General features: G+C 45.4%; 1 protein-coding gene across 2 annotated transcripts; it reads left to right on the top strand.

Annotated features, from left to right (window-relative positions):
- The first annotated feature begins 780 nt into the window (after positions 1–780).
- On the top strand, positions 781–23,893 carry LOC129387650 (uncharacterized). 2 transcript variants are annotated; one of them, XM_055076970.1, is made up of 4 exons: positions 781–1,763; positions 13,654–13,780; positions 16,979–17,197; positions 21,909–23,893. In XM_055076970.1, the coding sequence occupies exons 1-4, from the start codon at positions 1,610–1,612 to the stop codon at positions 22,486–22,488; spliced, it is 1,080 nt and encodes a 359-aa protein (XP_054932945.1). In that variant the 5' UTR covers positions 781–1,609; the 3' UTR covers positions 22,489–23,893. The 2 variants fall into 2 exon arrangements, 1 of the variants encoding a protein (XP_054932945.1); XR_011892771.1 differs by lacking the exon at positions 781–1,763 and adding an exon at positions 11,307–12,273.
- Positions 23,894–27,879: the final 3,986 nt, after the last annotated feature.

The following is a 27,879-nucleotide window of genomic DNA, read 5'->3' as shown; positions in this document are numbered from 1 at the left end:
ACTGCCATGGGCACATTAGGTTGATGCCACGTTTTCCTACAAGAAACACGCAATCGTGTCGTACAATTAATGTTTGCTGATAGAGCTACACAGGAAACACAAGCCCTGAGTAACTGCTCCCGACGCTGAAGTGCATATCTAACACGTATACCATTCCCACTCGTTGCGTCGAGGAAACACACGTTTTCAATTTTGCATACTGCTATGGCAGACTGAAATGTTTATTATAGTAGTAATGCGTCAATAAGAAGCGTCTCCGTCGGATCACACTTTTGCGCTTGTAACAAACTGCCGCTGTTATCAGCGCCACAAAAAGATAAGGATAATTTTAGAGTCGCATGATTGTTCTTTGCAGCGGCGACATCAGTACATAAAGTGAACGAAAAAAGCAACAGAAGCGGTCAGTGAACTATTCAGATAAACATATAATAGTACACCAGTAGCCTGCCTGATATTATAAATTAAGAAAGTTGCACGACAGCTTCTATCAAAGGGCCGTCGATTGGCAGTAGCCACGCCCTCACATTTTGCACTTGCTTATACTGTCACGTCGTGATGGTGAAAAATAGGACACTGTTTGAGCTGTGTGTTAACTTTTTATTGGGCTCGCTTGTGGCATGAAAAACAATGAACACTCAGAGCGCGACGATAGCTGCTAGCACGATCGTCGAAGCTCAAGCCCGTCGGCTATTTCTACGCGACTCGTCGTACGTTCCAGCGTATAACCACTGGTGCTCGCACGTGTTCCAGAATATACAGAACTGTTCGTATCGCGCAGGTGACCTGATCCGACAATTAAGTCAATATTATTTCGCTATAGAATCGGCGATAGCATGCGGAAAGTTCCGCTACATGTAAGCGCGGGTCGCGCCGAGGTATAACTGGTAACAGTGGATAGCTTGTGAAAAACGGTCACTCGAAGACAGTGCACGCGTTTAAACACTTAGATTTATTTATTTATTTATTTATTTATTTATTTATTTATTTATTTATTTATTTATTTATTTATTTATACGATACTGCAGGCTCAGAAAAGGGCCCGAGCAGGAGAGAGAAAATTGCATTAATATAGAGAAACGAAGAAGCAACCCCACTTTTACAAGCATCAGCAAATGACAAGATCAAATACCTAGCGATTAAAGGATATAGATATAACCAGAAGAACGAGTTAACCGGTGACAAAAGCCTGCATTATGCGGCTTCGAAGTGAAGCAGCATAATTTGAACAGCGCCGTCGGTGAAATGACAGCGGCGGGCGAGGAAGAAAGACACCGAGGCACACTACTTCGTGCATGAGTGCGCGCTGGCCGTCGTGCACGTCGCCTCCCACCTTGCCTGTCTTGGAACCGGTAATGCAGCCGTGTTGCCCACAGAAGAGCTCTCCCTCCTCCCTTCCTCGAAGGGTGGTGTGCGTGACCTTTACCCTCTAACACCCCTATCTGCCTTTCTTGTCACTCCCCTTTTGACCCCGACTTACACAAAGAAGCCGTCTGCTATGCTAGTCACTTCAGCGATGCCACTGCCCTCAGTAAACGAACGCCTGTCTCTTTGGCCGTGTCACGACAGATATGCCGACTCTTGAGTAGAGGCCAGCAACGGCGGCTGCTGCATGTGTGTCCAGCGACGCTATCATCGACGAGCCTCGGCCTGCTGCATCACTGCGGCAGACAAGCGATATACGGATTTTGCTTCCGCCTTCACGTTTCGACACTTGGACAGTTCCAACACTTGGATCGGAAGCCTCGTGCCAGCACCCACCGCAGGTATGTTAGGGTTCCAAACATAGAGTAATGGAGAAATGTCCGATACTAGTAAGGTGTGCTTCGCAAGTATGGCTGAATGCTGTGTAAGAGTGATCCATGGAGATAAAAAAACTGAAATAGGGGAGAGCATGACGTTAGACCATCGGCTTTGAAAAATCCAGCCTCCTCTGACAACATTTTCTCTCCGCTTTTATTTGCTAAACGCGCATATCGCGCGTTGAATCCTGCTAAGAGAACGCCCTACGCGTCTTGATCCGTGGTTACCCGCCGTGGTTGCTCAGTGGCTATGGTGTTAGGCTGCTGAGCACGAGGTCGCGGGATCGAATCCCGGTCACGGCGGCCGCATTTCGATGGAGGCGAAATGCGAAAACGCCCGTGTATTTAGATTTAGGTGCACGTTAAATAACCCCAGGTGGTCGAAATTTCCGGAGTCCTCCACTACGGCGTGCCTTATAATCAGAAAGTGGTTTTGGCACGTAAAGCTCCATAATTTATTTTAATTTTTTTTATCCGTGGTTAGGCCTAAGTCAGATGCCATCTCTTTTCGGCTCGCCGCCTCTGAGGCCTTTAGTTCTCGACTTGGGTACTTGAAAACATTGAACAGTTTTAGATTAGGGAACCCGAAGGCTTGCGTTCCGCTCCCGTACGCAAGCTGCTTGGTTCCCAGCAAAAGCCAAGCAGGCTCTGTGTTCTTGAGTACACAAGCCATTTGCGTTATCTTAACTTAAACTGGTCGTCACCATCGCAAAGGTAGCATCCGAGCGACGCAGCAGAGGACGAACACAGGGCAACTGTGTGGTATGACTAGAAAAGAGCGCTTGCCAGCGCGTGCTTAGGGAGGTGCTATTATCATGAGTTTTCTTTTTTTATCAGTAAAGGAATCATGATCGTCACCTGACGCTCCCCCCTAAGTCTCGTATGGCATCCAAAATTCTGTGCATAAAAATTCATAGCCTCGTCCACCCTGTAGGGGATCATCCAGCAGCGCCCTGAACATCATAAACGATTTTTTAAAAATATTTGTTTATAATAAGCAAAGTAATTACCATCGGTGAATGGTACTGCCTTATCGTCACCTAAATTTAGCGAAGGTCATGCTCCAAGGAGACGAGATATTTTTATAAGCGAAAGATTACATAATCATGTACAACTTCTTGTTCTAAAAGCATACTAGCTTTGAGAGCCACGAGAAAGCATTAAAAAAGTATACGGTGTCTTACGAAGGAAGCGATACATAGTGATGAATCTGTGTAGTATCCATAATTACACAGCACTGCGAAGACTGACTTTCATTCAGCAGTTGTATAGTTCAGGGTTTTGTCATCGTCTTATTGGGACGTTTCCTCAATGCGGTATTCTCAATGCGGCTTCTTCTTAGTTATTTAAAAATATTAATTTTCGTAATCATTTCTGTTAATCTTGAAAAATGTTGTTCTTTGGAAGAGTCATTCGATTTCACAAGGCGGTGCCTATAGGTCTATTTTGAATGCGTGATAAACCCGTAATCATCAAGCGTGCAAGCGCGAGTTTATAAGACACGCTAGTCCTCCTTCAGTGTAAAGACACAAATTACGCGGTGCTTGGTTGCCTCTCTGCAATGCTCAACGCAGTGCTTCTTCGAAATCGTTATATAGCGCCCTCTTCCTACAGGTAAAGTAGTCGTGCAAATTACAAGAGGAAGAAGAGAATATAAATGCGTGGTTCGTGGCGTGAGCACGAGCACGACACGTCTATTGCAGATATTTGTTGTTGTTGTTGTTGTTGTTGTTGTTCTTGTTGTTGTTGTTGTTGTTGTTGTTCATAGGGCAACGATAGCGTTCGGACAGCAAACGAGTTAGCGGCTTGTTTCCTGGTGTGCCGTTTCCTACATCATAAATTAGTAAAATGATAGTTCGCTTGAAAGACACGTGCGGCATACGCTTAACCAGATTGGCGCCCCATCTCTTGTTGAGCATTTTGTCGTTGCCTCACTTTTGGGTGCAGGTAGGTTGGGCGCCTGTGGGCTCTTTCGCCTTTGCTAGTTTTACGCCTATTGCTCTCAAGGCACCTGGCGAAGCATTGTAGCATGAAAGCATGCAGTAAATTTCCGTTGTACGCTGGAAGTTATATGTGCTCTAGGGAGCGCTCTGTCGCAAAAATATTTCATATCGGCTCATTAATTGCCCCGTCTACCCTCCACAAGCGAAATTCCTTCCCTGCGCTTTCCCATACCGGGCCTCGAGGATCGCGTGACGCATACGTCACGCACGGGCTTCGCCTTCATTTCTTTTTTCTCCTCGCTTTTTTGCGGCGCGGCGCACTTCCACTGATGGCGTCGCCCGCGAGCTGTTGTGATTGTCTCGTTTCGCGCAGCGCACGATTTTGCGCGCTGTGCACGAGGACACCTGACTAGCATTATAGTTCGGTGCTACATGAATACTGAGGCAGACACAAGGGGATCACAGAGCATGATCCCGCGCTGGAACATGGTATAAAAAATGACATAGTTTCGATGTCTGCGCGCGCAACTGTACGACATGGAAACAAGCAGACGAAACGGAAGTACATCTCTCTTGCTGCGGTGCAAAGTAAAACAGAAACTTACAGACATTCGCTTTGCGTGTTTTATTATTTCTCTAGCTTTAATTCATCTATTCAAGCAACATATTACACAAATAACAAATGTTGCATTGAATAATTCTCGAAGTCACGTGTCACCACGAGCCACGCCATAGTGCTAAATTGTGTACGTAGGCGCACTAGCACATGTACGTCTTCTTTCGGCCCCCGCAGGGGCGTCTGCGTAAGCAGGCGTTTGGTGTGTTGCGACACCACGTACCCGAGCCCACGAGGGTTGGGCCCTCCCACGTGTAGCCGTGCGCGGCTTAGGCGTGTATGGGGAAAGGAGGATGCTGGGGATTGAGCCGATGCCGGGTGGTCGGCCTTTAAGGCCCCCCGGCGGAGGCAACACACCTCTTTGGCCTCTACTTCACATAGACGGCCCCTCCAGACTGACCCACCTAGAGGAAAACGGCATTCGCCTTTTCCTGTCTCTTTCTCCTCAAATCTTCGTCTCTCTCTCTCTCTTTGGCCTTTCCTGTCCTCTTCTCTCTTCCATTCACTTCCTTTCTTCTTGGCGGCAAGGGTTAACGCTGTGTGCCTATCCTACCTTGGGTACACCATATTTGGTTAGAGTGACGGCGTACGACTGGTGTCGTGCAGACTTCTACGCAAGCTCTGCCCCTTCCCCCCGTTGGGCTCCATGGTGGGCGGTTGGCGCTGTTGCCGAACATACACATTTTTTTTATGGCAGTGCAAACCTCTGTTGTCTATGATCGGTGCCTGAAAAGATCCCGCACCGAAGCACCTTTCCAGTTCTCCTTTCGGAGCAACGCTCCATCATTTCCCAAGTACTATGTAGTCCACAGCGAAAACAACATACCAGTAAGAAAGGTCTCTCTATCCCTGGTGGCCAAGTGCCTGAAAGACAAAATCGGACTGACATACAAAGCCTTAAAAATGTCTAGCGGGGACTTCCTCCTAGAACTAAATGACAAAGATCAAGCACAAGATCACTCGGAACTTACCAGTATTGACGACGCGACAGTGACAATTTCAGCCCACACAACACTAAATACAAGCAGGGGTGTGATAACCGAGGAGAAATTTCTTGGCTTCAGCCATGAGGAACTGCTGGAAGGGTTTCAGGAACAAACGTTACCAAAGCACAAAGAATTGTGATCCGCAGAAATGAGCAAGAAATCCCGACAAAACATGTTATACTCACCTTTGGAACAAGCGTAATTCCTACCTCGCTGGACGCAGGTTACGAAACGTAAATGTCAGACCATATATACCGAACCCCAGAAAATGTTTCAAATGCCAAATGTTCGGACATGCTTCACATGCATGCCGAAGACAAGCAACCTGTGCTAAATGCAGCTCCTACGATCACCAACATGACAACTGCACTTCTTCCCACATTGCGTTAATTGCAAAGGAGACCATCCAGCTTACTCGTGGTCTTGCCCTTGCTGGAAAAAAAGAAAAAGAAGTAATTGCACTAACTGTTAAAGAAAAAAATCTCGTTCTTTGAAGTAAGAAGGCGGTTGTCATACCGTTCGTGAAGTTACGCCGATATGACGCAGGTGGGGGCAGTATCACAGAGGCCTCAGGAGTCCTCCGAGCCCACGCATAGTGGTCCCGCAGTAACCCTTCCAGTGCCCATGGTGGAAGCAGCCAGTGCTGATCCATCCTCTTCAAAGGCCCTGCAGACACCAGTCCCGCAGGGGCCTAAAATCAAACGAACCCCAAGGCACGAGACACGTGCATCGGCGCCCAACTTTCAGTCCTCTAGCGCCTCAGAGAGAGCGATGAAGGTTGACCCAAAAGCCCCGATGTCATCGACGCCGAGGAACAAGCGCTCTCTCGAGCGCGCAAAGATGGACGAAGTCACAATAACCACGTTAAATAAGAAATCGATAACGTAAGGTTTATCGCTCCTTTGTATTAGCTTTCTTTAGGTCTGTGTCACCTAGCATCTTTCTTATCTTTTATTCATTCGTAATGCCATTTTTATTGCGAAGCAATACTACTTTAGGTCGTACTTCAGCCCGTTCCGTGGCGAGGCGGGGGTAGGCACCATTGACCTTTAGCGTGATCCCGCTGCGTGACGTCACACCACGTGACCTAGAGTGACGTCACACCAGCTGTGTAAAAACGGGGCCCCATCTCACGCCGTCGCGAGGCGAGGCGGTAGCCACCAACGGCGGCCTAACTCCCGCTCCTCTCACCAGGGGCGCTACGGTCAGAGTGACGTAGTCAGAGCATTAGCGGAAGATATTGTAATGGGCACGCTGATGAGGGAAATGTTTGTCGGCATACACGGATTCGACGGATGACTTCCTCTTAGATGATTCACTGTAAGCCGTAACACTAGCATAACCCAAGACTACCACCAGCCATACTACCAGCTGATCCGAGAATAACACACTATTGCTTCGCAATCACCAGGCTTAACCAAGCTAAGCCACGGCCGTTTCTTACCTTTCACTTTGATAATGGCTTTTATTATCTAATGGAATTGTAGAGCACCCTTACACAACTTAGGCAACATCAAAGGCATGCTAAGTAACTTCTTTCCTGTGGCCTTGTGCTCACAGGAAACAAACCTGGGCGAAAAACACAACTTTTTTTTAAAAGGCTTCATTGCGGTACGGCACCACCGTACTCAGGTGAGCCGGATTTCGGGTGGTGTAGCCATTGTTCTACAGAACGGTATCGCAGTTAGAGAAGTTGCCATTAACAGTCACGTAGAATCCGTTGCTGTCACCATTTTAGCACACAAAAACATCACCATTTGTTCAATATGCATTCCTCTGCATTCGCTTTTTACTGTGAGAGATCTAGAGTCGATTTTAACCCAGCTACCTGAACCTTTTCTAATAGCGGGTGATTTTGACTCACATAACACGTTATGGGGTAGCAAAACAACCGATACCAGGGGACAAACACTTGAAGATTTTATTCCAACAAACGACATATGTATTTTAAACACTGGTGCTACAACCTATTGCTCCCCGAGGACAGGAGCTATGAGCTGTCTTGAGCTGGCGCTGTGCTCTCCATCTCTCTTTGGCGATTTTCATTTGAGTATTATCGACAATCACTGTGGTAGTGGCCATATGCCTGCTATCATTAAAAGAACATCTTTCCCTACAATACCATTAAGACCACTCCGTTGTAAATTCCATCTAGCAGACTGGCCTCTCTTCACTGAAAACGCCAGTCTGGATAACATATCAGATGAGTTAACGATAGACGAAGGAAGGAAGGAAAAAGTCGAGAAGGAAAGGGTGGGACGTGAACCAGTTTAGCTCAACCGGGTTGCTACCCTACACATGGGAGCGGGATCGGGGGATAAAAGATGGGGAAGGGAGAGAGAGAGCACACAGTACAGCACACACATCGTCAGTTAGAGTCCATCACTCTTGTGTGGTACGTGATATCACGGTCACAGCCGCTTGTCCAATCCCGTGAACGATAGACGAAATGAATGATAAGATCACCGCCTGTATACTTGCTGCAGCAGAACAGGCAATCCCATAATCTTCCGGCTTCTTAAGAAAAAGATTAAAACCCTGATGGACGAATGAATGTACACAAACTAAAAACTACAAGACAAAGCGATACCCAACACAAGATAACATCCTCTATTTCAAAAAAAGCAAAAGCGAAAGCCAGATACAGACGCAGGCAAGCCGAAAGAGAGTCTTGGAAAACCTATGTATCGTCCATAAATAGCTCGATAACACGCAAAAGAACGTGAGATCAGCTTCGTAAGTTTAGAGGTGACTACGCTCCTTACACGATCCCCGTACTCTTACCCCCAGGTACGCAAACGAACTTAAATGAACAAACAGACATAAGCTCAATAAACTATTCTGCTACATTTGAAAAATATAAACAATCAGCAAAGAAACAAAAGCTTCCGACAACAGGAAGTTCTGAGAGATCATATAATGTCCCTTTAACATTCCCGAAAATCAACAGAGAACTCACTACTGGCAAAAGAACAGCACCCGGTCCGGACAGAGTAAATTACACAATGCTAGCTCATCTATCCTCTAAAGGAGTTGAGACCTTGCTTCGTTTCTTCAACATAATCTGGGAAATGGGAAAAATGCCGAATCAGTGGAAGAAATCCATTATGATCCCTTTCTTGAAAGCGGGAAAACTTCCTACAACAGCAACCAGCTACAGACCTATAGCACTCACAAGTTGTCTTGCAAAGTCTTATGAAGCCATTATAAACATAAGATTGACGTACGTCCTTGAAAGCGAGAATCTGCTGAATAACCATCAGTCTGGGTACAAGAAAGGTTACTCTACAACAAATCCTCTAGCCCGGCTAGAACACGAGATACGTGCGGCCTTTCTAAACAAGCAATACTGTCTCACAGTTTTCTTCGACGTAGAAAAGGCATACGACACAACATGGAGGTTTGGTATTTTAAAGGACTTAGCGGATTAAGGAATACGCGGTAGAATGCTCAAATCTCTATCCGGTTTCATGTCCGATCGGACATTCCAAGTGTGTTTAGAAACGGCGCTGTCACGTGTATTCATTCAGGAAAATGGCGTGCCACAGGGATGCGTGTTAAGCACAATACGGTTTGTGGTGAAAATGAACTTAGTCAAAATGTAATTCTATCCTCTGTATATGCACTCATTATATGTGGATGATCTAAAAATTGCGTGTCGTGCATTGAACTTGGCAACCTGCGAACGGCGAATTCAAGTTACATTAAACGAACTCACGCAGTGGGCATCTGAAAACGGTTTTCGCTTCTCAACTGAAAAAAACTCTTAGTGTTGTCTTTTCACAGAAAAAGAGGCCTACAACCAGATCCCATCCTTAAGCTACAGGAAGCCACACTACCTATAAAACAAGGACAGAAGTTTCTTGGTTTTCTGTTCGATAAAAAGTTGAACTTCCTCGCGCACATATACAGTCTTAATATGAAAGGAACAATGCCCTTAACATCCTCAAGTCCTGTCCCGGAAGCGCTGGGGCTTTGACCGTAAATGCTTGCTGCACATCTACCGCACTTTTGTACGTAGCATATTAGACTATGGTAGCAGCATATATGGTTCAACCAGACAGTCTTACATCCGACGACTTGATCTAGTTCATAACCTTCGACTACGTTAAAACACGTTGGCGGGCAAGTTTGTCAGAATCCACAATAGAGTGTATAAGCGCGAGTGAACGAGGGCGTAGAAAGAAACAGATACACAGAGACAGCGCTTCACTTACAACTATAGATTTTGTTTTTGCACGCATCGATAAGTATATACCGTACGAGCGGAAACAAACGTGACAGCAAAAAAGAACATTTATCTTTCTAACCATTGCAGTATATGTTTTCACCATGCCTTGCACACGTGTACGGTTCATGGATATGCACCACTGAATGTTCTTTTTTTCTGTCACGTTTGTTTCCGCTCGTACGGCATATATTTATCGATGCATGCGAAAATAAAGTCTATAGTTGAAAGCGCTCTCTCTATGTATCTGTTTCTTTCTACGTCCTCGTTCAGTCACGCTTATGCACTCTATCTTCGACTACGACTGGCAAGTGGTGCTTACAGAACATCGCCTGCCCAGAGTTTATACGCTGACTATGCTGAACCTCCTTAACATCAACGCACAGTGCTACTAACTTTTCCCTACGTACTCGGAATCCAGTCTTCACCACAACACATATGCTACAACATCGTCACAGAATGTAACTCACGCTTACACTGCACAAATAAACCGAACATGGTTAAGTCGCCTATCCAGCGATATGAGGAAAACTGTCTGGATTATGACATTCCTCGCGAAGCCTCCAGGTTGCCAGAAAGCCTCAGCGCTTGCCCCCGTGGCACGATTTCGCACCGTTATGTGACTGGAAATCGACACAGTTAAAGAAAAGATACACCCCACATGAACACATAATACAAAAATTCCGCGCTCTCCGGGACAAATATCAAAATTACATGAAATCTTACACTGATGGCTCTAAAACAAAAGAACACGGGGTTGTGAGGGGCCGTAACGGAAGATTGGGAAACAAGTATTCGATTACCACAGCATGCCTCTGTCTACACAGCCGAAGTCTACGCAATATGGACTGTAGTTAAAAAGATCTTCGTTGACAAACACTAAAACACAGTAATATACACTGATTCATTAAGCACACTAAAGGCTCTACACGTGGAATCCGAACGTGAACCCCTATTAGGGGATATTTTAAGCATAGTATAACTACAAGCAAATATTGCAGATCAATTAGGTTTTACAGGGTACCAAGCCATGTTGGGATACTGGGTAATGAAGCACCGGATAGATGCGCATCAATGACAGCGTACAAAGACATAACAAACACAACAGTTGCATATAAAGATAGTGTTAATGCGATTCAGAAGGCCTTGAGGTCAAGATGGCAACACGACTGGGACCATCATATAAGCAGCAAGTTACATCTTATTAAACCTGTAATTGGCGAGTGGAAGTCGTGCACTCACCAGCAACGGTTCTATGACGTGATCATGTGTCGACTTCGCATTGGGCACACACATCTGACACACAATTTGCTCCTTAGAAAATAAAACCTGCCAACTTGCGAAAAATTCCATGTACCTCTCACAGTCATACACTCCCTATGACATGCCCACACATCGAAACACAGAGACGGAAGCTTTTGCACAACCTGTATAATTTACGTATACCTGTACACTCTGCCCTATGGCTGGCAGATGACCCGCTAGTACCATTTACTAACTTGTTACATCTGGCTAACACTCGTCGCCGTAAATCCTGCCAAATAAATACCCTCCACAGTTATCGCTGCCGAAAAAGAAAGAACATGTATAGTCAACACCCGTGAAAATTGAAACATGTCTAATCGACTGACTCTGAATGGGACAATAAAGTATTCTCTGACTGGCCAAAACGTTGGGGGGGGGGGGGGGGGGGGGGGGCTATTTCCGCGGTTCGCTCGTTGCAAGTTGGTGAAACCGACCAGCATCACTGTGAGAGTCGACGATTACCAGAGCCAATGCTGAAAAATAACTAGTGGTGTTCGAATAGTGAAATTTGCGAATCTATTCGAATACAAATATTTGAGAAAAATTACATTCGTATAGCGAGTAAAATCTCGAATAGTTTCTCATTTCTAAAGGAAGAGTCATATCAAATTTGTTTATAGTCCGTCTGGCAAAAAAAAAAAATATAGAATACTGAGACTGTTTTAGAGTACTTACATTTTTACCACGAAAGGTTTATGCCGGGTCCACCATCAACTTCCTGTAACGGATGTAACCTAGGCGCGAATGCGTAAAATATGCTCTCTCTTGACAGGGATAGCGCCACCATCTACGAACGGTGAAGCGAAGCCCAGCATCATGACACTAACGAGCGCCGACAGTGAGTGCTTCGGTAGTCTCAGCGCAGCGGAGGCTTCAACGCGGTGCCGCCTGGTGCTGGCGGTGTATAGGCCCTCTGGTGAGGCATATGGCTGAGGTGAAGACGCAGTTTCCGCATGTGGTTCGTTTTTCGCGTCGGTTTAGCCTGTGACGCTTCATCGCCTACGGAGTGCAGCTTCAACCTGCATCAGCAGTGCTTATACACGCCGCCTACTGCTTCGCTTGCGATGGCACCAACTAAGAAAGCTGCTCCGCTAAGCGGCGCAGAAAGGCAACGACGTCGACGGCCGAACCTCGCTTTGTTCTGCCGAGAGACACACGGCAGCGTGAAGTAGAACGCCTTCAAGCGTTCGCGGTGCAATCAGCAGCATTCCTGAAGCTGAGCGCGTCGCAGCTCAACTGGCTGCCCGAGACACTACGGAGCCGGATCAAAATTCTCGTACCTTCGCCGAAGCGACTCGGCAACAGAACGCCGCTCGCAAACGGGACGTCGCGCGCCAAGCAAACCTGCAACGTGGTCGCCGACCCGCAAATCGTGCGCCTTTCGTTGCAGCGGACCGTGAGTTCACGAAGCGATTTACTAACGCGTTCGGTTTCGCTTGTACGGTTTGCGAACGCCTGCGGTTGATAGCGGATTTGCGCAGTGCTACAGCGCGTACAACGAACAGCTTCTGTGAAGACACGTTTCACTTTTGTCTTCTGCCGATTCCTATATATGAAAGAGGAATCAACCATGTTTTTTTACATTATTACCATTCTCAATCTGGTAAAGTGAAGAGCCGGTAAATGAAATATTACCACTTTCAATTATTTGCCGCTCGATGACAATCACTCTGTTAGCATAACATGGCAACAGCATGCCACGTCACCAAATGCGAACGCTGTTTTGTTCGCCGAAGGGGACAAGTGTGATGCTATAGCCCCGAACAATGTTTTAAAGGCATGTAAACATGGTGATTCCGGGTAAATCATGAATTGCTTTGCATAAATGACGACGCGCAAATTCCAATGCATAGGCTGCTTAAAAGCGTGACATTGTTGTCGAGTGACTAGAAATTATGTATCTTCCCGCGCGTTTCCTCATGCACAAGTGCCTGTGAGGCAACAACCGCTGCTCTCCTGCAGTGTTCTCCTGCAGTTCTAACTTGTGTCGACCTTAATTCTCTCGAGACTCCAATAGATTCTGTTATCCCTTATATTCGAAGAGAAGCTAGTATTCTGCTACTGAAATAATCAATTCTCGAATCGAAAAAAAAATTATATTATGGGGTTTTACGTGCCAAAACCACTTTCTGGTTATGAGGCACGCCGTAGTGGAGGACTCCGGAAATTTCGACCACCTGGGGTTCTTTAACGTGCGCCTAAATCTAAGTACACGGGTGTTTTCGCATTTCGCCCCCATCGAAATGCGGCCGCCGTGGCCGAGATTCTCGAATCGAATACGAATAAAATAGCAAGAGCTATTCGACTCGAGTTTGAAATTTAGAATATTCGCCCACTCCTAGAAACAACATAATGCGAATTTCTAGTAACTTAAAACTAGCACGCAAGAAAATTTTGCTGTTTAATCAAACCTATGTAATGGTTATTCTGCCCTGTGTATGCTAATGTCAAATGAAGATAGGTAAATCATTTTACAGATACTGGCATTCACCCGGTCTCTATTTGTTTAGATTTTTTTGTGTTTGTGGGTGCGTGGGTGCAGAACTGTCTTTGGCTGATTAAGCCAGTCATTAATTAACTGACAGTTCAATTTCTTTTCCTTCATCTATCTCTTTCCCTATTCCCGTTCTGTCCCCTTCCTCCTCCCTCAGTGTAGAGTAGCAAACCAGGTACAACCTGGCTACCCTGCCTGCCTTTCCTTTCGTTTTCTTTCTCTTTCTCAGAAAAAGCCCAATGCTAGCCACCAAGCTTACCTCAGTTTCTTTTTCATTTTCAGAACTTGTCCTCAACAAACTGATCGAAATGATTTCGGTGGCCCTGATGCCCATGAACACTTGCAACTTCATCTGTTCTCCATTCATAATGTACTTATTGGACCTTTGGAACTTGAGAAGATACCCGGTGTAATTATTGTTCTTATCACATTGCTTTTTCAACCTGTCTTTTTTTTTTCTAGTTCAAAATTTTACTCTGTTTCGTGCACACCTATTTCCCCACGAGGTCGCGTTTTCTTGTTTTCTTTTCTTTTTTCCTCGCTACGAGCACTGACTGTAGCCGCATTTACATGAATGCAACAGTAGAGTATCGAATATTTTAGCGCATAACGGTAATTACTATGGGACAGCATTTCCGTGTGTCACATTTCCCTTTGTTCGAAACAAGCCGGAACCTGTTTCAGGCGATTTGCGTTCCGTTAGTGAGTGGGGCAGAGCACACGGTGCCCCCCCCCCCCTCGGTGTCAGACTTCGGTTATCTACAGCTACGGAAGTTATGATTTTAAAGCAGAAAGTAAACATGGCATTGCAACTCAATAAGCTAGTCAGTGTTATCTTTCTTGATTTAAAGAAAGAATTGATCACTGCGAATAACTTCATTTTTTGAGATAAACTTAATTATTATAGGATTCCCGGAAAAGTGTTCGCTTTCATTTCATGTTACATGAAAGATGCTTCTCAGGTCGTGAAAGTCAATAATATTAAATTCTCTGAACAAATTATTTGTACTGGCGTTCCACAGGGTTTCGTTTTAGGGCCCCCTCTTTTTTATTTGTGCACAAATTACCTACAGCAAATAATAAACTCTGCAGAAGTACTCATGATCGCATAGGACACCTGTGTCATTGTAATAGCGGATGACATCACTGAACTTCATCAAGAAGCAGTCATGGAGCCGAGCAGAATTTCGGACTGGTTCTTATCAAACAAGTTAACAATTAACACAAATAAAACTAAATGTGGTATTCCAGTCTTAGATACTACGACATTAAACCTAAAGATAGACACGTCTTACTGGAACCAACTAGTGCCTACAAGTACTTTGGGGTGATTTTCAATAAACACTCACAATGGGAAGATCAGGGGCGGCTTCCACGAACATTTAGTAACGAAAATACGAGCAAATGAATTTAAGAATGCCTTGTTGTGCGCACTAAGCGTTGTATATGGAACATACAAGAAAGCGTTTTTATATTCCTTATTATTTTCGTTATTAAATGTTCGTGCCAGCCGCCCAGGACCATAATAAATATTCTAGTCCAGTGCAGTGGGAAGATCACATAAACAGCGTTTGCTCCAGGTTAGCATATGGCTGCTATGGCTTAACTTAAGCTCGCGAGTACTTTGACGCCCGAGTTTTGCGCCTCATGTAATTTGATTTTATAGAAAGCAATTTAAGGTACTGTATCGATTCTTGGGGGTAGTCATATAAAACCATAGTAAATCCCATTAGGAAACTTCAAAAACAAGCGCTTAGAATTATGGTTCACTCTAAACATTCTGACTGCACGGCCCCGCAGTTCAATCGGTATCACATGTTACCATTTGATCTGCTACGTGAACAGAGCATATCAACGTGTGTTTATACGGTCGTGAGATACAACCACCCGCTTAACGCTTCCATAGTTTATCCTTCTTCACGCGAAACTAAAAGTGTTACTGCAGAACATTTTAAGGTGAAAGCCTGAAGTGCCTCGTGGGTCAAAAAATTCGTTGTCCGGCGTTATCGAAAAATTGACCGTCCGGCGTTATAGCACCAAAATTCAATGGCACGGAAACTGATGGTGCCACAACCTTTTGTGGGAATAGAACCAACGACCATTGGTGGGAGTCGAACCCACAACCTTTGGTGTTAATTGAGGCGAAGCTAATTAAGACACCGTTAATTAAGATATATTTAGATAAGGCACTCGAACCCAAGACCTTTGGAGGGAGAAAACAAGTAATAGGAAGTAACAACGCATCCGAGTGAGAATGTCAAGTAATTTAATTAATGTCTCGTAAGCACGCGGGCTTTCACCTTCATCCTCTTTAGCGTACGCTAAAGTGACTGTCAACTTATAATCTTTCACCATGTAGTAAAGTATGTGCATGGAGTACATCTTCAAGAGTTTACAGGTATCAAAATTTGGAATAAACTGCCAGAAAGAATCATTAGTTCCTCAAACTTCCAAAGTGCTCTCAAACAATATATTCACACGCTCTTGTATGAATATACAATAGTCACACACGTGTCATGAACTGACTTCACGGGGGTGCCTCTAGATGGCGCAGCGTGTCCAGTAAGAAGTGCGGGATAGGAGCCCGGCCGCATAGACGCCTCATACGCGACGCGTTTCGGCGTTGGTAATACTAGACAGCATTAATTAGTATAGCGTATAACGGCATACGCAAGGAGTTAGCGTTGCGTGCTCCACACTGCGCATGCGTTGTACGTAAACGATGCTGGATCTCTTAAGTACGTACGCTAACGTTAGCGTAAGCGTGCGACGCGATGCTAACTCTAAGAAAGGCTGCATTGCGCGGCCCAAGCTAGTATTTTAGAACAGCGGAATGGAGCAAAACGTTAACGCAAACATATACGGTGCCATCTAGATGTAGAAACAGTATACTGGCTAGCCAAATCCATACGGAATGTCGAGCTAATCCGATGCCGAATCCGCAAGTGCCTCACTAAGTCAAGCGAATAAGCGAAAGACAGGCTTTGGCGCCATCTCGACGCGCGCTACAGCAAACACGAGTAAACATGAGCAAACTCTCTCGTTATAAGCAGGGTTTGGGTCCGGGTTAGTCGATATTCAATTACAAACTTGACTACAGCGCGTACACAGACAAAAGGACCGAAAGACGGTCGACGATGACAAGCACTGACTTCCAACTGAATTTCTATTTCGTATAACGAGAATATATAAGCAAGACACGAAGAGAACAACGCCCCCTCCAATATAGGAAGCCAGCACGAGTTAAGCCTACTGGGCCGTTAATTGAGAACGTCAATTCGTCACCATGCAGTATGTCGCTGTCGAAGTATCATCCCACAAATCTAAAGCAAATACGAGCATCAGTGGGGAACGAATGAGCCGAACGGTGCAGGCCGACGTCTCGATAGATCCGAAGCGGGCGGCTCTCGCTTCGACTGACGACGTCATGTTGCCGTACGTAAGGTTCCCCTTGCGTGCGTTAGCGTTCAACGCTAAATGCGCTACACTGCTTCAGTGCATATCGCATTAACGTCGACGTTCATACCGTCAGATGATGCGGGAATTTTTATAATCAGCAAGGCACAATAAACACCACAGCGTGACTAATTTTCTCATTTCACTTCAGGGCCCACCTTGCCTGTGTCATAATCAGCGGTGGCTTCCTAACCAACATCTGCCTCCACTGCATACACTGCATCCCGGTCCTCAAGTTTGGTACTTCGCACAGTGACGCCTGTCTTATTGAATTGGGAGGCTTCAAAATATGGGCAATGTGCGTGCTCGCCGCCTGTTGGATGAATCTAGCTCAAGCGAGCAGTCTTCTGCGTGAAACAATGAGCAAAAGGTAAGAGAAAATCGAATCTTCATTGGCCAATTCGGAGATATGTCAAATTACCTTTTGATTTCTTTTTCCCACGCTTGAACTTACGGTAACTCATTCAGTTAAAACAGTATCTGTGTTATTGCTTACACATGTCAGTAATCAGCTTGTATATGCGGCCTGGATTTGTACAAGGAAAAAGCTTGCAATCAGCTCCCAGCTATCGGGGCATGGCGAAGGATGGACGTACTTACATCTGCATTTTTGTGGACACGGCTAATACAACCTTGTTGTTCCTTGATTCTTGCACCCTCCCTAAAATAACTTAGAACAGGATACTATACGGCCTTCGTGGTAGATCTGTCGTTGTACCGCCGTCGCTACCACCTCCGATCGACTGCACGTGCGCGGTCAACCTCGCCCTTTGATTCTTTCAAGTAGCTGGAGCTGATTCTGATCAGCAACGGCTGATTGCGAGGGCCCAGGACGCGTTTCGAGCTCAAGGCATTCTGGAATGAGGACGCCTCTCCAAAGCTTCATTCACCCAATAAAAATGTTTATTATCTCTCTCTGGAGCTGATTCTTATAAGTGGCAGGAATAATACGAAACAGATAAGAATCTTCACGTGTAAACCAGCCCTGTCAATCCCAGGGACTTAATTTTTCGTGAAAACGGGAAAAAATATACTGTTTTGACAGTTAAAAACTAGCAATAAAAAATAAAGAGAATGCTAATAGAAACTGAAGTTGTGTCAATAGACTCGTATTCGAGGCCACTGCTCTTATTTCACGTTTGCGCTGCTAACACAAACCGCGCGGTGGCTATAGTGTTCCGCTGCTTAACACGATGACATGGGTTCGATTGCCGCCCACGGCGGCCGCATTCCGAGAGATGTAATGCAAAAAAAAAAAAAATGGTCGTGTACCCTGCTTGGTAAATTGGAATCAAGAACATCAGATATCGAACATAAATAGTGCTTAGGCATCCACTAAGTAGTCCTCACAGTCCAGTTTTCCACTTCTGGACGTTAAACCCCGAAATAGTGTGAATGATCGGTTCATCTTGCATGCGCTGACACATACATATAAAAACAAACGCAGTACAGAAAGTGAGAATAATTAAATCACAGCCTTCCTGATCTCTAAGTGCGCACATATGATCAATAAATGCCCACAGTCGCTGCAGGCTCCTTAATGTTAACCTCTTGCTGATAAGAAGTTTATTTTGAAGCATTAAAGTGCCATAAATGTTCATTCATTCATTCATTCACAAAACTTTATTAGTGTCCTGAAGCCCGGTCTTTTCAGACCGAGGCGGGCCGCGTCCACGTCGGCCATAAATGTTCATCTTCGCCTTCATTTAGGCCACAATTGCAATCATTTCATTACCAGAAAAATAAAAAGAAGAACTGACATGACGCTATCGATTTTGGGGAAACTTTATGTCGAAAATTCATCACAACATGGTTTGCCTAAGAGACATTTAAGATGTGCTGAGAAAAGCAGGCGAAAAAAGAAAAAGAAAAGCTCGACACACGCGCAAATTTCCTTCCCACAAGTTTTTCTTTCTCTCTCTCTTTCTTTCTTTTCTTGTTGTTTCGTGACGTTTGAACGCTGAAAAATAATTGTTTGAGCTTGACCCAGATCAGGTGGTGTACGTGTCCTTCGACACAAAGCAGTTGTGGCGAACCGTCGCCGTTAAGTTAACGGACGCAGTGCGGTGCGCGCAGAAAATGCGTGCTTCTGCAGTACAGGGAAACGGAAAGAGAGCGCACGCTCTACTTCCGGTCGTTATAAATTTTTAACTGTAGATGGCGTCTGCAACTTGCACCGCAGCGCCCCTGCGCAGCGCTGCAGTTGTCTATGCCGGTAATGCTATATGCTTGTGTAATCGAATATATACGTGACAGTGCGCTTGCCTGAAACGTATGCTGTAAAATCACCGATAACTGTTTTATTTAGATGATTACCATTGATATTGTGTATTCGTTGTGTTTGCACGTACCTGCTGCAAAGTAGCCAAAGTGCTTGGTGTCGCGCACCCCCCTCTAAAGCGGTCTACATAAGCAGCGATAGCAAGTATAGGACTAACTGCGGCGAAGCCGCTGCACTCCACCTCAAAATGCTAATGCAAAACAGGCGACTTGCAGCGCCTGAGTGGAAGGCTCGGAAATGTAATTCGTACTGTCCATAATCGTCGCTACAGCCAGCTGCTTTGGTTAATTAATAGTTAAGTCTGCTGGTTCCGCGATAAGTGTGCAGCTTGTTCACACGCATACAGCACGCTTCAAGCTCACTGCCTCACTAACTGAATATCCATATTTCACTGAAATCTATCGCTGCTGCCGCTACTACAGTGAACTAGAAGTACTATACCGTTGCTGCTGCTGCTGCTGCTATGATGATGATGATGATGATTTCTAATGGCATACCGTTTTCAAAGGTCTAAAAGGGGTGGTGAGAAATAGTCACCTAGCGTGTTTCAACTAATCAGCTTGTACTGCATCTATTGCAGTCTAGCATTTTGCTTATCTCGACCAAGCTATAATGTTTGTCTGCATTAAAACTCCGATCTCTAGCTGTATGGAAAGGTTACCTATGTCTCTAATGACACCGGATTCAGTACTTCCCTGTTTCTTTCTTTTTCCTTCTTTTTTTCCACCAGCACTCTAGACGTATTTCGTTTGTCTCGACCACTGGCTAGTTAACATTCCTATCAGCTTTGAATCCAGTGATTCTTAGCGGTGGACATTCCCTACGTTCCTGGCTGGGTGCCTGTCTTGGCTGTCAGCGGCTATAGCGCCGCCATGGGGCGGAAAGCAACACTGCTGGCTAATCAGTTACTGAAAGTGACGTGGCCACAAAACAAAGCAAAACGGCGTAATAAAAGGATCAGCAAGAAACATTTCAGAAGACGCATATGACCGAAGCAAAATTTTTTCTAAAGTGCATACCTATATCAAACATCTTATACAAATAAATGTTCTCAGTTTCTATCAAGGGCAGCTGCCTGTGTAACTCATGCGCAGTATTTAATTTTTCGAGCAACTGATTTTTTAACGGTTTGAAACATTTCTTGTTCACTCGAGGGCGAGGGAGGGGTACGTTGTTTTCCGTTTCATAGCTACAGCGTGCTTAGCACATCCTTAGAAACGAATTACAGAAACTTCAAATAGCTTTCTTTTATTTTCCCATTTAGTGTTCCTTTCTTTCTTTTTTTTAATTTTTTTCCTGTTCACACAGTTTCTTCATTATCATCCGCAGCAGATGTAGCCTGAGTCACACCATCGCGTGTGGCTATGTCATGTGCTCTTTGTACCGTTCTGTTTTTTCTTCCCTCTTCTCTCTATCTTTCTTTTCTCTCCTATGCAAGCGGGTGGGCACGGTGTCCCTTTTAGGAGACAATTGCTAGCACGCTTTTCTTTCTCTTTGTGATGTTTGTATATCAGTTCAAATAATAATAATAATAATAATTCCGACTTCTCTTATATAAGTTCACACCTATGGCCTACTACAGTCTATTAGCAATACAGTAAGCATTGTTTACACAGTGTATACAATATGTTCCAGCTGTCACGCACCATGTTTTAAAAGTGTGGCCTTCTGTTCGAATGAAACCAACTTTTATGTTATTAGCATCAACATAAATGCGTTTCGATAATTTCTGTCTTCTTAATTGCTTAGTTTCTACATAACTTCATAAATGTTATTATTACTTCTGATATGTTAATATCACGTTTCAGAAGACGTTCGAAAACATGAATTTCAATAATGAAGTTTCTGGCAATCATTCTTTTTTTCGCGTTTAAGAGAAATAATGCCGGGGAAATTCTTAATTTAAAGAAAACTTACCCTTTGCGCCGCCACAGCCAGACGTGCTCGCAATATACACAACACGCTGCAATGGAACAGCACGTGCTCCACGCCAGACCCGTTGGTTGCATCGCTCTGACAGGGATATTGGCGCGCCTAGCCTCTGAACGCGATACCGTTTCAGTCAGTGGTAAGTATAAACTGCCAAAGCCAAGTCATCGAAACATTTGGCTTCTAGTTGAGTCAACGAAAGCCATAGGTCTTCCTGGGTGAATCGGAGCAAAACGACCTAGGCTATGTGGTTCTCGTTGGGGGCGAGAATATAGTCTATAAATCGTACAACTTATAATGAAAGTGGCACTGTAGCGACATCAACTAAAGGCTTAATCGCCTTCCAACTTTTTGTCATCCTTTATCAGCATCACCATCATCGTATTCGCCGTCGTCATCATCGTCTTCCATATCATCAACATCAACAACAACAAAGTCATGGTCACGACCACGGCTTTGAGAACAAACTATATGATTCATCACCATCAGTCATCATCAGTTTTGCCACATTTTTAGACTGCGCCGTACCAGGGAGTGGCTCACGAAAGAGGCTAGAAACAGAGATATCCGATACGGAAAAGTGGCGATCAGTCGCCAAGAAACAATGTCTTCAAAATCGCAGCGCCGCTCACTGTCGATTTGCCTCGTGAGGGCTGACCATACAGCCAGCCCATACAAGCCACCTCGAAGAAAGGCGACATGTTGTATTTATGTCCGAGACGGTCCATTACACGGCCGCCATTAGATCGTTCACCGCGGCGTTTATCTTTTTGTCCCATTATGCCCATACCATCTTTCACCCACGTCAGTTCATTCTTTTTTTACAAAAATATTAACAAAGAGTACACTCCGATTTCATATCTTATCGCAGGAGGAACGACGATGGCGCAGACTCGGGCGACGCCGAAGGTTCGTCGCGACCACAGGAACCTGCGCTGCTACCAGCAGGCGCTTGCGTGTCAGTCTTAATGTGCCTCTTGTTATTGGTCACCGTTCGCTGTTTTGACTACGGCACTCAGGACACGGATTCCTTCCAGCCTGGGGCCGCCCGCCTAACCCTGCTCTCGACCCTGTGTTCTTTGGTCAACACTGTGATTATTTACACTGTCGGACCAGTGAGCTTTCTGGATTTTCTTGTTTCTTCGTCAATTGTCGGGCTGCCATTAGTTGCTTACAGCATGGGACGTATGGCAGGGAAACGCATTGGCTGGGCGGCATTCTGCCTTGGGGACGGCTTCCTCTTTGCAACGTGTCTGGGTTTGAGCTGCCTCGCGATTTTATGCGCGCGCGTTGAACTCCCGGAAAGGTTCCGCATGAACAACTTGGGGCTGGCTGCGTGCGCATTCATCGCCACACTAATTCTGGCAGAATACGGGCAAGCCTCTGTTGTTGGAGCCACCTTGCTATTCGATAACAAGCCAAGATTCCAGCAATTCTTATCATCTTGTTGACACGAAGTTTCCTGCAACACCAACGTAGAAGCCCTAGCACTAACACTAATACAGCATTATAATTTACACTAGTAGTTGACACTGATATGGTTTTGGGCTGCTGAGCACGAGGTCCATAATTCACTTCAATGCAACACTAATATAGAACTCTTGCCAAGTACTTCTCTCATTGCAATGCCAGAAATCCAGGTTATCGAGGATTATTGCACATTACTTTTTAGACTCTGGAAATGCTCCTGAAGATTGGAAAAAAAAGAAAAATTTTCCTACATTTTTTTTTCCTCTGTATCTGATTCTCAGACAAAGTCTAAGAGGAGGCTGTGGGTAAAGACAATATTTTGGCTGGCTTGGCCCCGGCTGCGTGTACAAAATGCATGTGACATCAAAACATTTTCATATCAGTTCATGCAACTGTAAAAGTCATGCCATGCGTCAAGAAGAAGTGCTCAATAAACGCACCGATCAGTTGTTGGAATTGACATAAAAGATGTACAAATCCCATCCACATCATTATAAAAATACAAAAAAAAATCAACTGTGTACAAGAACGTATTGTCATCCCTCTACGAAATACAACATTAATAAAGAATATATGCCTCAAATACACTGCACAGCAAAAACGTGATCGGAAACTTCTCTCGCAAAGCAACGAGGCGCAATGCAAAGAATTGGTAAGGTGCGATGAATATGGTAGATAAACTGGGCAAATTATAGAGCCTCGAATGTGTGTACGTGTGTGTGTGTGTGTTCTTAAAGTACATACATACAAACTTTAAATAACAGCAGGACAACATTTCATGTCGCAAAAGGAGTCCTCATGCACATCATTCGTCTTTAGTTAAGAGTATGTTATCACAGGGCAAATCCCTACACACCTCTATTTAGCAGCTTCCTCTTCAAGCGTCTTCTACAGTGTATAAAAAAATGCGACCGCGCTCGCCCGTTCACAGCACCGTCGAAGCAAAGGCGATTCTAATTATACAAAGTATTTAAACATGTTTATTTCCATACTAATTAAGTAAAACAAAAAAATTTAGGAGGACGCTTAAGCTTCGCCTTTAAGAGTTGAACGCTATACCATCAAAGATCCCTGACTGCTTCTCACGCTTCCCGGAAACTGCAGCGTATGCAACCGTAATGTACTTTGTAACGACTACGCCTCCCTATATCACACCACATGGGCGTGCCCCAACGTGAAGGGAGCCCCGTAAATAGCCAACCCCACACCCGAGCAGTGGGAGGCCGTGCTGACTAGTTCGGACCCTTGTAACCAGCAGCAACTGGTGCGGCGGGCCCGGGAGACAGCAAGAGCCGCAGGAGCCCTGGACTAAGGGCGCCTCCCGCACAAGCAGAAAGACACCTGCTTGTCCTTTCTTTTCTTTAATAAATGTTTTTCCTCCTCCTCCTCCTTCTTTACCGGGACACGCTCGCGGCGAACGCTATGCACGAAAGCAGGCTTTCTGGTCGAAACGCGGCCTCTTGCATGGGCCGCAATGCGCGGAGGCGAACGCCATCTGGAAGTCTTTCAAGGAAGCGGGCGCGCCGCTCCGTGGACTCTGAGATATTTACGCGCCAGCGTGCGCAAATGGCGGACGCCGTCTCCGGTCTATGCATTGTATAAACGCTGGAAAAGGTGCTTGTTTGAGTTTTTGCGTAACAGAATTATGTTTTGTCGAATATTCAAGTTACAATCCGAGAGCTATCATGTCTGTAGGTTGTGTATAAGTTGTAATTTACGATTTTTTCACGTATTTTAGCTTGAGAAATTCAATTAGTTCAGTGAATGAACGGCCTGGGTATATGTGTGGTTCGAAAATCTTTTTGATGATGCGATGTCCAACGCTGAACGCCGCCGTGGAATCTTTTGCGACACGAGCTCCTTAATGCTATCGCTTTAAAAAGAGGACTGCGTTATAAATAGTTTGCATGACCTCAGAGCCTAGGGTTAAACAGATTCATATACTAGAGATCGCAGAACGGCTCGTCAGTTGGAAAAAAGTGTAGTTTCCATGGCTTTTAAAAGTATGTTTCATTACCGCAAAACAGTGCTACACCAAGAAAGGTACGCCCGGAAAATAAAATGAAATAAGAAAACACAATAAGAGGTAATCCGTCCCACCGTTGCCTTTTTACCGTAACGTAGTTGTATGGCTGGCTTCTAAGCTGAACAAGTGGGCTCGTGCCGAGAAGTTAGCATTTTGACCATGTCTTAGGAATGGCAATCCTTATCCTAACGCCAATTTGTAGTACTAATAAACCATACAATCGGGAACACATCAACCGAATTTTTAAAGCAACCGCATAACTAATCGTCATATGGCCTAGCAAATAAGCCTTTCGAGGCCTGGCCCGCGGACAGAGTTTTACTGCGTCTACATCAAGGTTTTACTGCATCTGTCACTAGCATTTTACCTACCTGATTTCGATCTGAAAATGTGTATTTAAAACCTCTATTACTATATTGTACTGTTACCTATGGTTGCAATGACTCAATTCTAGCAATCTCGTCCATGCTTTTTCAAAGCGAAGCTTTCTTTGCCTCTTTCTTCGACTATCCCACCACCACCACCGTCACTACTACTACTAGTACCACCACCACTGCTGCTGCTGCTGCTGCTGATGATGATGATGATGATGAACTCCCCTCTGGTCTGTTGCACACGAGTAAAAGGTAGTTAGCGTGGACGCTTGGGCTTGTTGGTGATTCATTGGGAAAAGGACACAGCGCAAGAAAGACAAGGACACGAGATGAAGGTAAGCTCTTCAGCTTCTACAGTGCTTTTGCTGGGGGCTCACGCGTAATTACAGCCTTCCAGAGGGCATTGTGTCGAGGGTCAAGGAATTCCAGAGAGCATTGTGGCAACAACCAAGCTTTCAGCAGCAGCATCAGCAGCGGCAGTAGCAGTTACTCCTTGTAAGTTACTCATTTATAGTTAGCATTTACTTAGCAGTTACTCGCCGTAAGAGCAGCAGCTGCTGCTGCTCTGCTGCTGATGCTGAATGAATGAATGAATGAATGAATGAATGAATGAATGAATGAATGAATGAATGAATACCGGAACCTTGGTCGTTGCCACAATGCTCTCTGGAAGGCTGTAATTACGCGTGAGCCCCCCGCAAAAGCACTGTAGAGAAGGTGCAGCTCTTATCGTCGTACTCAAGCGCAACAGCCCAGAGGGGAGATAGAATGGTAGACAAAGTAGACAAAAAATGTGTAAATCCGACGCCCTGTCGAAACGGGTGAATAACGACATTTCGCTCGTGGCAGCTTGCATGCATGGGATGATCACGGGAAAAGGGTAAGGCGCCGTCAGAAAGCATGCTTCGTTTGGGGTCTCTTCAATAAAAGAAACGCCACTGCTAGACATGGCGACATTTGCGGACAAACTGTAAAGGTATAGATGATGATGATGATATAAAGGTATGGTACGGCACGTTTCTGCTATGTCTGAAAAATAAACACCGTGTAAGTTTGCCCATGCCGGCAGCTGAAGCAGGGCGTGCAGATCCAAAGCACTGCGCCGTCAGAACGACAATACAAAAGTGGTGGTGCAGCATCATCCGCACTTCAGCTACGATGACCCCACCCTGTAACACTGGGAGGCCGTGCTGCGTGACGGAAGCCCGGGTGGCCAGCGAGCCCTGGTCCGTCGGGCATGGGACATGGCAGCAGCTATTTCTTCGAAGACTTCAATAAAAGCATTTCTTTATGTCATCAACCATGCGACGCGCTGTGTGAGGGAATGACAGTGCTAACGATATCACAGGCAACGGAAGTTGGCGCACAACAACGCCTCAAACGAACACGTATCGCTATGCTCTTTGTGTACTACTTAGCCAAGGTGGTGGTGGTGGTGGTGGTGGTGGTGGTGGTGTTTCACGCAAGCTAACATTAACGCCACATCAGCACTATCATATGCCGTCGTAATCACCGATAAATGCCGTCATTGAACACAAGCAGCACAGAAAGCTTCGCTTACGCTGATTTCCACAGTGCGTGGGATGTGCATTTTTTTTCGCTCCGGAGTGATACCGAAAAGACAAAATAACGGTTTTAGGTTCAGGCTGACCACCTTTCCTTGAGCTTTTCACCTATGCATTGCCTGCAGTTGTGGCTCAACTATGCTGCCTTTGTAAATGTGCACCACCTTCCCCCAATTTTAGGACTAGCAGCACCATTATTACTGTTTTCGACTAAGTCCAGGGCGCGGGAACAAATCTCGGCCGCCTTGGTTGAATGTCGATGGGGGCGAAATGCAAAAACTCCCTTGTACCGTGCATTGGGTGTGCGTTAAGAACCGCATGTGGTCAAAATCAATCCACATCCCCCACTCCCACCCTCTACGGCATGCATCATAATGATGTGGTGGTTTTGGCACGTAAAACCCGAGAAACAACTTAATTAAATAAAGAAGTACCTCTTAGCCCGGTGGTAGCTTTAAACAGCAATAGTTTAAGTAAGTGCACAATAGAAATGACTTATTGCTTCTGACGTACACTTCCACAACGCGATTTTTCGTAGTTCCTTTTGCCTGTACTATCTCAGGTAGTTGCAAATGATTTATTTATAATAAACGGGAATGACCTGCCCTCTTACTGGTGATGCTCTGTGGGAAGAAATAGCAGAGACACAAGTAGAACTAGGATAGGGCGAGTTGAAATTGTGTGGACAAAATACGTCTCGCAGAAAGATTCTACGACAGTCCAAGATCCCCTGCCTGTACTGTGGCTCCCATCTTGACCTCCTCTATGACTGCATATCACTCGTTGAGCTGCAACATTGGAAAGCGAGTCGACGTCGTCCACCTCTTGTAGGAGTGAACAGCCTGTACCCAGGACCGATGCAAGAGCATAAGCAGTCTACCCGCAGATCTCCGTCCCTCAAGTTTAACCTCGTACAGGAGTGAACGGCCTGTCCGGAACCGATGCAAGAGCGTAAGCAGTCTACCTGCAGATCTCCGTCCCATTAGTTTAACCTCGTATACGAGTGAACAGCCTGTACCCAAAACCGATGCAAGAGCATAAGCGGTCTGAGCATGACAGGACGGAGATCTGCGGGTAGACTGCTTGTGCTCTTGCATCGGTTCTGGATAGGCTGTTCACTCCTATACGAGGTTAAACTTGTGGGACGGAGATCTGCGGGTAGACTGCTCACGCTCTTGCATCGGTTCTGGGTACAGGCTCTTCACTCCTATACGAGGTTAAACTTGTGGGACGGAGATCTGTGGGTAGGCTGCTTATGCTCTTGCATCGGTTCTGGGTACAGGTTGTTCACTCCTATACGAGGTGGACGACGTCGACTCGCTTTCCGACGTTGCAGCTCTAAGAGTGATATGTAGATGTACCTGGCCCGCTATAACAAGTATTCCCTTTAGGAAGGAGTGCTAGCTT

Source organism: Dermacentor andersoni, chromosome 2 (genome assembly GCF_023375885.2).
Source record: "Dermacentor andersoni chromosome 2, qqDerAnde1_hic_scaffold, whole genome shotgun sequence".
NCBI lineage: Eukaryota > Metazoa > Arthropoda > Arachnida > Ixodida > Ixodidae > Dermacentor > Dermacentor andersoni.
This window is presented reverse-complemented; position numbering and strand designations above follow the sequence as displayed.